The sequence below is a fragment of the Balaenoptera acutorostrata genome, chromosome 15 (genome assembly GCF_949987535.1).
Source record: "Balaenoptera acutorostrata chromosome 15, mBalAcu1.1, whole genome shotgun sequence".
Classification (NCBI taxonomy): Eukaryota; Metazoa; Chordata; class Mammalia; order Artiodactyla; family Balaenopteridae; genus Balaenoptera; species Balaenoptera acutorostrata.
In genome coordinates this window covers 52,805,915-52,821,432 of record NC_080078.1, presented here as the reverse complement: position 1 = coordinate 52,821,432, position 15,518 = coordinate 52,805,915, and the positions used below count along the sequence as shown (strand labels likewise).

The following is a 15,518-nucleotide window of genomic DNA, read 5'->3' as shown; positions in this document are numbered from 1 at the left end:
TTTTCCAAGTATATGTACTTATTTTGTTAAATGTATTCCTAAGTATTTTATTCTTTTAGGTTCTGTTATAAATGGAATTGTTTGCTTAATTTCATTTTTGGGTTGTTCATTGCTTGGTGCATAGAAATAAAATTGATTTTTATATATTGATTTTGTACCCTGTAAGCTTGCTGAACTCGTTTATTAGTTCAAATAGCTTTTTAGTGGATTCTTTAGGATTTTCTATATATAAGATCATATCATCTGAGAATAGAAATAGTATTAAATACTTCTTTCCAGTCTGGATGCCTTTTTATTTCATTTTCTTACCTAATTAGCCTGGCTAGAATTGGAGAAATAATAACATCTTTATCTTCACCTACCTCTAACTGAAACTTTACATTTCCTTCGATTATGAAAATAGACAACAATCTACAGTAATGTTAGTGGTACCTCTGACTCTGACACCAATATAAATCACAGATATCTCATTACTTTTGTTAGAGATCTCTCAAAATATTTTTATGATTATCAGCACTTTGAAACTATGTAGTTATCAAACTTGCCATTATGTCCCATAATTTAATACATTAATTCAAACAATAAATAATATCACATATTTCCTATATTTTGATAACTATAGCTCATTTAATTGGTTTTTCATTATTATTTTATGCATGTAAGAACATAAACAAGTTCCAGAGAAGATGGTAGTGTCAGGAAGTCATAGATGTCCCAGAGCCTGGAATCTAGAGAACATTTGCTCTTCCTTGCTCCTCATTAGGATTATCCTGAGGGCAGGGATATTCTCTTCAGTCCTTGAGATCCTCTACCTAAAAGCGTAGCTCCTAAGTTAGAAATGGGGATAAATAAGTATTCAGTATCTTTAATAGTGGTTTTCTTAGTCTTTATAAAAGTAACTAACAAAATAAACTCCTTCTGCACTTTTGTCCCATCAGGTACCTTCTCAAACCAGATTTCATGAGACGGCCTGATCGAACATTTGATCCCTTCTCTGAAACACCTGTTGATGGGGTTATTGCAGCCACTTGCTCAGTGCAGGTAAGGTGCTTGCTTTTCACAGAATAGTATAAATGTATATGCAGGTGGTCTTGGAAAAGTCTTAAGAAATTACAACTAAAATATTTAATGTTGGGACTTCCCTGGTGGTCCAGTGGTTAAGACTCCATGCTCCCAATGCCTGGAACTAGATCCCACATGCCGCAACTAAGAACCCGCGTGCCCACTAAGACCCGGTGCAGCCAAATTAAAAAAAAAAAAATTAATGTCAAGTTGCAAGATCCGTGTGTGGCTCTCAACTTTGATTTTAAATTCTTTCTTTTTTTCTTGAGAAACATGTTTTTCTACTAGTGACATTATTAGCTGTTTTTAATGAAAAACACCAGATCAAAAAGTATCTAGGAGAGGCTGTGGAGCAACGGGAACTCTTGGACATTAATGGTGGGAATGCAAAATGATAAAACCACTTTGGAAAACAGTTTGGCAGTTTCTTACAAAACTCAACATACTCTTACCATATGATCCAGCAAGTTGTATTCCTTGTTATTTACCCAAATGAATTGAAAACTTACGTCCACACAAAAACTTAACAGGGATGTTTTTAGCAGCTTTATTCATAACTGACAAAATTTTGAAAGTAACCAAGGTGCCATTTAGTAGGTGAATGGATAAATAACCAGTGGCACATCCAGACAGTGGAATATTATTTAGCTCTAAAAAGAAATGAGCTATTGAGTCATGAAAAGACATGGATGAAATTTAAATGTACATTACTAAGTGAAAGAAGCCAGTCTGAAAAAGTGACACCCTGTATGATTCCAACTATATGACATTCCAGAAAAAGGCAAAACTATGGAGATGGTAAAAAAGATCAGGAGTTGGGGGGAGGGACTAGCAGGCAGAGCACAAGGGATTTTAGGGCAGTGAAACTATTCTGTATGATACTACAATGGTAGATACGTGTCATTATACATTTTTCCAAATCCATAGAATGTACAACACCAAGAGTAAACCCTAAATGTAAACTATGGACTTTGGGTGATAATGAAGTGTCAACGTAGGTTCACTGATTGTAACAAGTATACTACTGTGGTGCGAGATACACATAGTGGGGGAAGTGGTGGGTGTGGGGACAGGGGTATATGAGAACTCTGTACTTTCTTCTCAACTTTGCTGTGAAGCAAAAACAGCTATAAAAAATAAAGCTTATTAATGAAAAGATATCTACTATATGATTTCACTTATACTAAATTCTAGAAAATGCAAACTAATGTATAGTAACAGAAAGTAAATCAGTTGTTTCCTCTAGACAGAGATGGAAGAAGGGATGGATTACAAAAGGGCACAAAGGAACTTTAGGAGTTGTTGGAAATATTTATTGTCTTAATTGTGATAGTTTTACAGATGTGCTCATATGTAAAAACTGATCTCATTGTACACTTTAAACATGTACAGTTTATTTTATGTCAGTTATATCTCGAAAAACTGTTTCACAATTATTAGCTATTAGATAACATGAAAAAACCTAATAAATGGCTGTAGTCATTTGGAAAATAAATGACAAATAGTCTCTCCATAGCTTTAAAATAGATAAAATTTAATACTGGTCTTTACAAAAATTAACACTGTCCTATATGAAGATTGTCAACATCAGTTTAGCATTGCTTTTCTTTCTGTGCGTCTCAAGACTTTTGAAAGAATTCAGTAAAAGTGTGGCGTGACAGAATTTCAGAGCTATGAAGTGACCTTAGGGCATATTTGAATCCATTGCTTCATTTCATAGGTGTAGGCACTTAGGTGAAGATGCTGTGGACAGTATTTTTTTGTAATAGATGATTCATGTATAGTTCTCTCTTTCTTTTTCTAGGCAGTTCTCAGAGGCAAAACTGATAGAACAGAATAGTTTTTTGCATATAGTGCTTGCTCAACCATGTTTTAGTTTAATAAGGAATGAATACATTATTTCCATAGATAATTAAAATTTCTAAGGATGAACAGAGAATCTCTTCCTTCCAGATTATTCTTTGCTACTGATGATTACACTGACTTTACTTCTCTCTCATCCTATTTCTATAGGTCATATCAGGTCAGTTCTTATCAGATAAAAAAATTGGCACATACGTAGAAGTGGATATGTATGGGTTGCCCACCGACACTATCCGGAAGGAATTCCGAACACGCATGGTGATGAACAATGGACTCAATCCAGTTTACAATGAAGAATCATTTGTATTTCGGAAGGTAGGGTATTTTCAATGTGTCAGACTCACTCTGCTAAGTTGGGAACCACATTTTAGTGTAGAGATACTACATGATATAGGGACAGTTATTCAAAGCTAGATGTCTTCTTCTAATGCATGAGTTCTGCAGCCATAATATGATTGTTGTTTCAGTTTGTCCCTGTCCTCCTCTTGGCTCTCCTTCCTCCTTGGAGGAGCCCACTTCCCACATGGCAGTGCCCAAGCTCCAGGTTAGCAGGCTACTCAGAGGGAGCCCCACAGGTGGGCAGCATCACATGTGGGAGAGCTCTTCTCTGCCCTGGTGGCAGCTGGTGACTTGCACTGTTCCTTTAGCCAAGAGGATGGGTAGGATGTTGCACCTAGACTGAGGCCAATAAATGTCCTTAAATGAGTCAGTTGGTATTGTCCTGTGCCTCCAGAAAGTGTGGTCCCCATTGCTACCCACAGGTCCTGTGTGTCATGTGCTGTTTTTGTCTTTTTGGTTTTTATCTCCTTATTATACCTTGATCCTAAGACCAATCAGTCATTCTCTGTAATGATGCAGTTTTTAATCTTGTAACCATTTTCTTTTAATTTGTTTTATTTTTATTTTTTTGGCTGCGTTGGGTCTTCTTTTCTACGTACAGGCTTTCTCTATTTGCGGCGACTGGGGGCTACTCTTTGTTACTGTGCGCAGGCTTCTCATTGCGATGGCTTCTCTTGTTGCGGAGCACGGGCTCTAGGCACGCGGGCTTCAGTAGTTGTGGCTCACAGGCTCTAGAGTGCAGGCTTGGTAGTTGTGGTGCACGGGCTTAGTTGCTCCGCGGCATGTGAGATCTTCCTGGACCAGGGCTTGAACCCGTGTCTCCTGCATTGGCAAGTGGATTCTTAACCAGTGAACCATCGGGGAGGCCCTTAATCTTGTAACCATTTTTTTCCAGTTGTTTCTCTTTCATCAATGGAAGATGTGTTGAAAAATCCATGCATTGGCAGTGTTATCTCAAAAATGCCTGTGTTTCTTTCTCACTTGTTCTGTCATCCAACCAAAATGCTTTCTTGCTTCTTCTTCAGGCACAGGTTCTCCAAGTGTTGCATGACATACGTATGTCATGCAACACAGATAATCAGCTTTTTATCTTAACAAAAATAGGGATTATCAACTTCAGAGTTGGCTAACCTGTTTACAGAAAGCATATTACAGAAGATCAATATAGTTCAATAAATCAAGCCATTTTGACATGTAGGCACTCCCTGTTATGTGAATACCATTATCCATGAAACACCCTCCCCCCATTTTCACCTTCTCTTCTACAACAGAGTGTAGTGTGAATTGCATACACAGCTGTGATGCGTCTTCTTTTTCTTCCCATGTTTTTCAATTTGTTATAGCTGGATCTGTTGTCAGTATGGTCAGTGTTTTGGAGCATAATGAATAATCCCTACACACATTTCTAGAAATTCAGAAAGTTGGCTTCAGGCATTGTTTTAGATGCATAGGGAAATATCAAACTTGGTTTTTCATGCAGTATTACTGGCCCCAGAAACAAGATGCCAATTTTGGGTCCTTCCCTGTTCTTCAGAAGTTACAATACATTGCCTTTCATTGATACCAAGTGATTTAACTTTATTTTCCTTCTTGCTGGTATTGTTTTTGTTCATTGCGCTAATCTCACAAGGTAAGCCCCCATTCACCACGTGAGGAACAACATAGTGACTGAAGTTGGATGCATTTCATCTTAGTTTCTCCTGTTCATCTTCATGAAGTTGGAATTAAATTATAACCTCTAGGCATAAATAAGCAGCCAGTTCATTGTCTAGCTTTAGACATAGTGCTCAAATCAGATGAGATATCTTAGCAGCTCATAGCCAATAAATAGGCATTCTTGATTAAAAAACATCGGATTTTTTTTTTTTTTGTCATGTTGCTCTTTAATATCTGAATAGGGCTTCTGCTATCTGAACTCAGATGTTATGGCCATGTATTCGGTTTGGGGATGGCAAGAGTAGATGTCTTGGGTATATGTTAATGTTGTTTTTGTTTTGTTGTTTTTTTGTTTTGTTTTTGTTTGTTTGTTTTGTTTTGTTTGTTGTGCTGCAGAGCTTGCAGGATCTTAGTTCCCTGACCAGGGATCGAAACTGGGCCCTTGGCAGTGAGAGCACAGAGTGCAAACCACTGGACTGCCAGGGAATTCCCTATGTTAATGCTTCTAGCTGCCCCATCTTACTCTATTTAATATCCCAAAATGTGTTAAAAACTGAGGTGTGCAAGGAAAAGGGGAAATCTAAATTTATATCTAGATTGTCTTTTATACATGAGGTGTTTCTTCAAAGATACTTTCCATATTCTTAAAAACAGAGCTTGATGTCAGAAGCAGCCCAGGTAGTAGAGAGATCACAGGATTAGAAATCAGGAACCCCAGTATCCAGGCCCAGCTGTCACTGACCAACTCTGACATAAAGGAAACTCAGTTTATTTCTCAGGGTCTCCTTTTGCTCATCCATTACATGGGTGGGACGGGGAAAGATGCCAAGGGTTGGAGTAGTCTTCTTTCACATCCATTCATTCCATCTAAAATTTTCAGGAAATGATTTCCAGGAAATGAATTCCAACCTGTTCCTATTGCCTTTCTCAATGGTTTGGGCATTGTAGCTTATACAGTATGCTTTAAGAATGCAAATTGACCATTGGCTTATTTTCACCATAGAGGAGCCTTTCAGAACAGTATGAATATACTCCAGATTCCTAGAGTTGTAATTCTTGGGAGCTGTGTTCCAAAAAGCAACGAAAAGTACCATTTCTTGTTTGCAGGTGATCCTCCCTGACCTAGCAGTCTTGAGAATTGCAGTGTATGATGACAACAACAAGCTGATTGGCCAGAGGATTCTGCCACTGGATGGCCTCCAAGCAGGCTATCGACACATTTCTCTTCGAAATGAGGGAAATAAACCTTTATCACTGCCAACAATTTTCTGCAATATTGTTCTTAAAACATATGTGCCTGATGGATTTGGAGGTAAGTTAAACTTTTAGATTTTTGTGTGTGTGTGTGTGTGTGTGTGTGTGTGTGTATATATTTCCCCCTAAATTGCATGATTATAAGCTATTTCAACAATTGTTAAAAAAAAGTCTTTTGCTGACAATGCTGCAACTCCTATAGTATTGAAGAAATCAGGGATAATTAGTAACCTCAGGTTTCCTAGTAAGAAATGAAAGGGCAAGTTTAGATTATCTTTAAGGTTCTTTCTTATTTTAAAATACTGTAATTTTATGTTGTTTTTCAATTTTCACAAATACATTTGTGAAAAATATATTTACACCATCACTCAAAGTGGGGAAAGACATGAATGATGTAAAACCTTAGATATCTTGTCAATTGGTTTCACTAAAAAGATTTAAATTGAACTCAACTATCAACATGCCTGGATTTTTTTTTTTTTTCCGAATCACAGGACAGTTCATCTTCACACAAAATCCAGTCATCAGTCCATAGAAGACCACCTTTGGTTATACTAAGGACATCAATGGGAAGAATCAAAAGTTGGACAAAGTCATAGGATTTTGCTTAAACCCAAACATATTAATTTTTTATAACCCCCAATTGTGCCAAGAACATTAAAAGAAAACAAAGATCCTCTATATTTTCAGAGTCTATTGAACCAGGAAACAGTACACAAAGTACATCAAATTAACAAGGGTTCAAGTCCTGACTCTCCACTGCTAGCTGAGTGACCATGAGACAGTGACATCACCTTTCAAAGCCCTCATTTCCTGGCCTGTAGAGTAAAGGTACCACTACTGTCTCCCTCATAGCATCCTTATGAAGTGTGTGCTCATCATTACAGTATATAACATAACAAGGCATATGTGCACACACATGTATCTGGCTCTAGATGAAGATCTAGTTTCTATGCTATACTGGAACACATCACAGTCTTCTTTGGGGAACTTTAGGTTATTTTGTTTTGTGTTTTTAACAATGCAGACTGCTCTGGAGGGCAGATTTTCTGCAACTAATGCTCAACGTTAACAACCTGATTGCAGGTTCAAAAAGTAAAGTCAGCCACGAGGATTTTTCAGTTGCGAAATCAACGTAAAGATTCCTTCCTCCTTCCCTTTGTTTTTCGTGGAAAAGGAAGTCTATTAGAAACTGCAACAGATATGAGCACATGGAAGAGTCTGGGACGGGGTGCTATGGGGCTGGGTAAATGGGTCAGAAAAGAGCCAGGGAGATCTGCGTGGGTGTTGAGGAGCATGTGATGGCCACGGGGCATCAGCAGATGGATTAAATCAGGTTCCACATACTTGCACTTAGGAAGCAGGCAGTGCGTAATACCTAATACATTTTAAAGATAGTTGTATAAACAAATATGTTGAAAGACTTAAAGGTTTTGCCTTTACATGTGTTCATTTTCAAATGAAACTCTAATTTATTCCAGGGAAATGGGCTGTTTGAATAGAAAAGGAAAAGGTATAGTTTGTTAAGCTCCTACTTTGTGCCAAGCACGTTACATAGAGTCCAGAAATGTGAAACTGTTCAGAATGGATGTGAACATATGTAGGTGTATGCTGAAGAAATATCTGTGTTTATCATGTGGCTTATTACTAGTGTCAATATTTATGTAAGTATTGATTCAAATCTCCAAAAATCATCTTGCAAGTGTTCTTTCCTAACAATGTCATTGTAGTATTTCTATCAGAAGCATCAGAAATTTCTGTACTACGTTATCCTTGATGGGATTCTGCAGTTGACATCTTAACCTCAGATGTGACATTCGAAGACTGTTATTTTCAGATTTATCAGTCATTTCTTTTATATGTGAAGAAACCGAGGGCAGACATTATGAGGGTTTATTTAAGGGACTTACCTGAAAGTAACAAAATAAGAATATGAGAACTTTTTCCACATTTCTGATCTTCTTTACAGCCTCTTGATTTCCAAAATGCATTTGTATTTTATCTGCTTAACTAACCAACCACATTCAGATCTGAACATTTATGTACTGAGCCAGCACATTAGGAAATCTACAGAGTCTCTGTTGCCTAGAACATTGATATTTGTTGATTCTACAGGAAAGAGTTCAAAATGAAATTCTACACCACTGCACTCCATCATTTTCTGGGGAAAAAAGAAGAAAGTGGTCGATATACATCATCAGATTTTTATGTGGCTAAAGAGAGATAATATGAATTCATATTCATTCCACAAATGTGTTTAGCAGGTTTTATTCTGTAAAAGGTAAAGTAGGTACAATATGTATCAGAAAAAGATTCTGACAACATAAAAAATTTTTAAAGGGTCATTCATAAATCCACTGCCCAGAGGGAACTCTGTTACCATATTGGTCCCTTTGCCTCCAATCTCATTTCTTCTCTTTATTTTATTTTTAATAAAATTGGATCTTACTATGCATACTCAGTTGGATTCATATTTCAGAGACTTAATTTTTTTTCACATAATGGAGAGTATGTTCTCCATGTCATGAATTATTCTTATTGGCTAGATGAGATTCCATTTTATGTATTCTATAATTTATCATGTTATTGAAACATTGAAGTCATTTCTATTTTTCTTTCTTATAAACAATATTGCATCTAAGAACCCTAAATGTAAAGCTTTGGAAATATTCGTGATTGTTTCCTGAAGATGAATTCTTTGAAATGGATTTGTTGCATCAAAGTGTGTATACATATTTAAAGCTTTAGATACAGGTTGACAAATAACCCATCAGCAGTGTATGAGCCATAACTTTTGTTAGCATTTACTAGTTTAAAAAGTAAAAATGGTATACCATTCATGTATTCATTTAAGATATTTTTTCTCAAAGGAATAGATATTTTCAACAATTATTTAGTACCTACTCTATGAATAGCCTGAGTAAGAGATGTAAAGTTGAAAAAGTCATGTACACTTAACCTCAAGAATTTTCCAACCTTGTACTCGTATACATTTTCGTAAGCAGGCATATATGTATACATAGATAAGTGTAACCTGTTCTATAAATGCCCCAAGGGCAGTAGCCAGATGGTATTTGGAGCATTGAACCAAGGAGTGATTAATCAGAGTAGGGAGGTTTCAGTAGCTGTCTGGGCCTTGAAAGATGCATAATGCATCACAGCAGAGAGGTAGACTGGATTTCTCTCCAGATAAGGAAGCAGCCCAGGCCAAGGCTTTGGTAAGGAAAGTGCTGGACTTACTGATTCATTCTGAAGAAGCTGAAATACAGTGTGTTTGGCATTAAAACTGAAAAGATCTGGTTCCTGTTTGAGGATGTGTCCTCAAAACCTAGTGTTAGTCAGCAAGAACAGTGTGCTGTTCCTTTTGAACAGTTTGGGCACCTTCAGGAAAATATTCTCATTGTCAGGGCACTAAGTAATTTGGTAAATTATGTCTTCTCGGCTTTTAGGTGGGTCAGTTTGTCTAAAATCACTCCATAATTTTATATCCAGTTACAGAAGTAAGACCTCTTAGGCCTGACCAAGCTAAGTAAGTCCCAGCTTTTAGAGTCCACCAAATACTTACCCTAGGAATTATTTTTTTAATCAGATTGTTAAAATCAAACAATTTTTAAAATTATACTGCAGTGGCATACAGCATTATTTGTATAAAGAAGATTAGAAACAACCTAATCCATCGCTAGGGATTGGTTAAATACATTACAGCCATTCTATAGAATACTGTGTTAATAGCCATTAAAAATAATAACTTGGCTCTCAGTATTTGAACATAGGAATATGACAGTGATATATTGCTGCGTGAAAAAATAAATTGCAAAACAATCTCATTATTATTTACAAAAAGCCTTATAACTCTCTGTTTATACTTGTACATAAAATGCATAAAAAATTCTAGAAGGATACATACCCAACATTAATAGTGTAACCACTATCTGAGAGTAGGGGTGAAGGTTTAGTGGAGCTTCCCCATGACATTGGACAGCACCCAGGAACATCACAGAGAATTCCCTGTCCAGTATGGCAGGACTCCGCTTATTACTTCTGGACTGTGGTAGTGGCATCTCATCATTTCAAATCACGTATTTACAATTATGAGTCAGATTGAGCTCATTTTGTATTTTTTTTTTTTTTGTCACATATTCCTGTGCCTGCAAAATACTCTAGTGCCTTTGGTTTGGTTTTATTTTGTTTTAAATTGGGCTGTTCCTCTTTTTCTTAAGTAATTGTTTAAATCAAATTTTAATTTACTCATAAGATCTCTTTCTATTAATTTCCAAACTGGTCTCATATATATTTCAATGTCTAGATAAAGTTCTATGAATGTAATGGTTGGAGATTCAAAGACTGTCTATTTTTCTTGGCCCGATAGAATGCTATTTCATTGAGGCCACATAACAGGTATGTAAGAACACTGACGGAGCCCCGTGGCTGTCTAACCTTGGATGACTTAGCATAACATTTTGTTTTAGTGTCCTCATTGCAGCTCAGGGATAACAGTAGTACCCTCCTCATAAGTGAAGATCAAATGAGCTCTTGGAATAGTACCTGACCATAGCAGCCCTCCATTAATTTTTTTTTTCATTTTATTTATTTCTAATGAGTTAAAGAAAACTCAGTTGGTTCTATTTTCTTCTCCCTAACTTTACCCTTTAATTGGCTGCAGTAAGTTATTTTGTCATAAGTAATTCATCATCCTAAGAAAAATCTCTTAATCCTGGGCTTACTAAGAAGCTTCAGAATTCTAATGTATTAGTAATGTTACCATGATTGTCTTTAAGCACCAGCAACTCTGTATTCTACATGATTTTTAAAGGTATTTTAAATCTCAGTAATGTCAGGTGGGTGGTATCATTTTATAGCAATAAGAAAAATGTCCTTAAATGGCTTTTCTAAGTTAAGGCAGTTCTTTAGGGAGGGCTTGGGCTTTTGCAGGAGCCTCTGGTCACTTATTTATTGGGCTTCTGTGCTATGAGGTCACCATATGATGATGAATCTCTACTGATGAGGCAACTAGGTACTTCTGCAATTACTCAAAATACTTCTACTTTCTTGCATGGAGTACTCTTTAGACGCCTTGAACTCTGAGCTGACCCATTCCCTCCGGAACAAGAGATAGGTCCAGAACCAGTATTTTCCACCCTGACCCTCTTCCACTCCTGTGAGTTCCCTGTTTTCATTCCTCACCCCCTTGGGAAACAGAGGCAGGGAATTCCACTTTTCCTTCTCGTTACTATAACAACTCCCAAGATACACAAAGAGATAAGCAAACAAAGATGATTCTGGAAGATTCTGAACTCTTCATAGATCTTTCTGTTCCTGAGCTGCCTAGATGTAAAGTATCTCTGGGCTGAAGAACAGAGATGAAGTCTCTCAGCTCTCAGAAACTAAACTTGAACGTGAAAAAACAATGATAACGTTTAGAAGAAGAATGACTAGGCATGAATCAAGCCTGAGTTTAATTTTTTGTAATATTAGTTTTCTACTGAACATAGAGTAAAACAGTCCTCTCGTTCACTTCCACACACACACACACACACACACACAGTAGAAGTACTAGGTTGGGTGCTAAGGTGCATTTTCATTTGTCAAATCCACTGAGACTCAGTGTGCTGGGTTGTCTTTGCTGCTTTTTCTGTAGGTGCAGACACCACTGACAATGGCTTTTACCTATTGCAGCAACATTGCCACTGTTAGCCACTGCTGTTGGTGATGGGAGACGGTTCCAAAGCTGATGACAATTAAATGAGTGTCAGTATTTCTTTTTTCCCGCCCACTGTTGCTTTGATGGTTTTTATCGTTTGTATTTCTTTTATCATTACTGAGTGGTAGTGAGGAGAACAAATAAAAGAGTCAAAGCCATGCTTCCATAGTTCATGGATCACCAGTGTGATATTTGTGTCACTACAAGCTGTGTTTCATGAGCCTCTTGTCCCTTGTCCCTTGAGCAATGCTTATCACTGCTTCCTCAGCTATAGATTATCTCTCCTCTTCTACAACTAGGCTAATTTTATGTCAGCAAAGACGAAGTGGTTCTTTGTTTATTCGCCCAATTCCCCTTTCTGCCCCCCTTATGATTAAAGATACAGCATGGGGTGGGGGTGTTTCTTGTTCACTTGCCCGGTATCTTCACAGGGTTGCTTTCCAACCTCTTTGCAAAGATAACTGGCCATTTCTTACATCAGATGGTTCCAGAGGAGGAGCAACCTTTATTAATATGCCATTTGTGGGGTATGACCTCAGAATTTCCCAATACAATTTAAAGATTTTCCATTTTGTCCTGTCCTTTGTGGATGCTAAAATGTCTCATTCTTTATATCAAATATTTGTTGAAAAACCGATTCACATAGCAGTGATATCCATTTTTATGACCTCTTCTGAACTACAGAAAATATTAGTTAGAACACCAAGAAGAAAAGCTCTAGTGGGAAGGGAGCAGGATGGATTATGGTGAAATACATTGGGAGTTGCTAGGCTAAGTGAATTTATACATGTATTTATTGCATAGTTCCTTGAGATGCTCTGTGAATGTCTGAGAAAAGGGGAGACGTGAGCATTTCCCGATCTTATTCAACCACAAGATCTTCTGGCCTCTGAACCTTCTGTATCTTCTAGCATTCCTGGAAATGCAGTTTGGGAAATGATCAATCATTTGGTAGAAGCTAAAAGAGCTAATCCAAAATCATAGTTATAGAATTTGTTGATCTTTACTAGCATCACTTTGAAGCCAACAGGGAACATGTATTTTTCTGCTGCCTTTACCTGTTGATGAAGTAGAAACAGTAGAGTGGGGAATGGAAGGGAACCTGGGCCAGGAGTGAGCACACGGAGGGAGGGGAGGGTGTCACAGGTGCCATGGTTGGTGCTCACCACTGATGCACCCACGTGCCTTGAAAAACAGTGGTTAAACAAACAAAACTCAGAGTTCTCCTAAAAAGCCAATAAATATCTGGAAGTCTGTACGAAGGAAACGCCATCTTCTTTGCAGTTCTTGGGGATACCTAAATTGATGCTTTCAACTCTATATGGAAGTGAGAAAACACGGGCAGGAAGGAGGGAGGAGAAAAACAGGAGTATACATGGAAATTCTTCATCAGGAGACCAGCATTTTGGAAATGGCACTAAACCCCAAAATAGTTGGTATTTTTAAAAAGTATAAATAAGTAAGACTGGTAGACTTGAAACAACAGAAACTTTTATTCTCTCACAGTTCTGAAAGCTAGAAGTTTGAAATCAAGCAGTCAGCAGGACCATGCTCCCTCTGGAGACTCTTAGGAAAATCCTTCCTTTCCTCTTCCCAGACCCTCCTGGTGGCTGCCCGCAGCCCTTAGTGTTCCTTGGCTTGTAGCTGTATCACTGCAATCTGCCTCCATCATCACCTGGCCTTTCTTCTCTTTGTCTCTGTGTGTCCTGTCCTCTTCTTATAAACATACTAGTCATGGGATTTAGGGCCAGCCTTAATCCAGGATGGTTTCATCTCAGACCTTAACTAGTTACATGTGCAAAGGCCCTGTTTATGAATAAGGTCACATTCTGAGGTTATGGGCAGACATGAATTTTTGGAGGCAGTATTCAACCCAATGTGCCCTCTTGATTCTGCTTTATTTTCTCAATACTCATTTTTTCCATTAATTATTCTTCAATAACTATTTTAAAGCTTATTAGGAACAAAGTTTGTTAGGAATGCCCATCAGGCATATAGGTTGTTATATTATATATCTGAACTGCTAATTTCTGATTTAAAAATGATGAAGAAATCATTTTTTGCACTAACATATTCCTTGCAAAGTCATCTTTTATAGAAAAATTGAAAGTCCATCTAAATATCTAGCAGTGGGGAGTAGTTTTATACATAAACTCAATGGAACATTGTCTACTCACTAAAGATAATTTTCAGAGTTCTACAGATATAAACTAATACATCTAAAAAGCATATTATATAATTTTTTCTTCCAGTTGTATTGAGATATAATTGACGTACAGCGCTATATAAGTTTAAGGTGTACAGCATAATGATTTGATTTATATACATCATGAAATGATTATCACAGTAAGTTTAGTGAACATCCATCATCTCATATAGATACAAAATTAAAGAAATAGGAAAAAAACCTTTTCCTTGTGATGAGAACTCTTAGGGTTTATTCTCTTAACAACTTTCATATTTAACATACAGAACTGTTAATTATGTTTATCATGTTGTACATACGTCCCTGGTACTTATGAGCATCTTTTCATGTGTCTGTTGGCCATTTGTATGTCTTCTTTGGAAAACTGTCTATTCAGATCCTTTGCCCTTTTTTTTTTAAATCAGGTTGTTTTTTTTTTTGATGTTGAGTTGTATGAGTTCTTTGTATATTTTGGATATTAATCCCTTGTCAGATTTATCATTTCCAAATATCTTCTCCCACTCAGTAGATAGTATTTTTGTTTTGTTGATGGTTTCCTTCACTGTGCAAAAGTCTTTACTTTGATGTACTCCCATTTGTTTATTTTTGCTTTTGTTTCCCTTATGTGAGGAGTCATATCCAAAAAAATATTATTAAGACTGATGTCAAAGAGCTTACTGCCTATGTTTTCTTCTAGAAGTTTTTTGGTTTCAGGTCTTACATTTAAGTCTTTAATCCATTTTGAATTTATTTTTGTGCATAATGTGAGAGAGTAATCTAGTTTCATTCTTCTGTATGTAGCTGTCCAGTTTTCCCAATACCATTTATTGAAGTCTATCTTTTCCCCATTGTATATTCTTGCCTCTTTTGTCACAGATTAATTGCCCATATAAGTGCAGGCTCATTTCTAGGCTCTCTATTCTGTTCCATTGATCTATGTATCTGTTTTGGTGTCAGTACCGTACTATTTTGATTACTGTAGCTTTTAGTATAGTTTAAAATCAGGGAGTGTGATACCTCCAGTTTTGTTCTTCAAGATTGTTTTGACTATTCAGGGTCTTTTGTGTCTCCATATGAATTTTAGAATTATTTGTTCCAATTCTGTGAAGAATGTCATTGGTATTTTTATAAGAATTACATTGTATCTGTAGATTGCCTTGGGTAGTATGGTCAATTTTATCAATATTAATTCTTCCAATCCATGAACACAGTATATCTTTCCATCTGTTTGTGTCATCTTCAATTTCTTTCATCAGTGTCTTTACTTTTTCAAGTATAGGTCTTTTACCTACTTAGTTAGGTTTATTTCTAGGTTTTTTTTTTTTTTTTGATGTGATTGTAAATAGATTGTTCTCCTGCTTTCTCTTTCTGATAGTTTGTTGTTAGTGTACAGAAAAGCAACAGATTTATGTATATTAATTTTGTAACCTGCAACGTTACTGAATTCATTAATGAGTT

The 15,518-nt window shown here is 36.7% G+C and overlaps 1 protein-coding gene across 15 annotated transcripts in view; it reads left to right on the top strand.

Annotated features, from left to right (window-relative positions):
• Nucleotides 1-15,518, top strand: part of PLCB4 (phospholipase C beta 4) — a 414,289-nt gene that overhangs the window by 360,326 nt on the left and 38,445 nt on the right. For all 15 annotated transcript variants that reach the window (XM_057529618.1, XM_057529611.1, XM_057529619.1 and 12 more), the window contains 3 exons: nt 939-1,041; nt 3,076-3,240; nt 6,028-6,232. In XM_057529618.1, the coding sequence (XP_057385601.1) occupies nt 939-1,041; nt 3,076-3,240; nt 6,028-6,232 (473 nt within the window). The remainder of the gene's footprint in view (nt 1-938; nt 1,042-3,075; nt 3,241-6,027; nt 6,233-15,518) is intronic.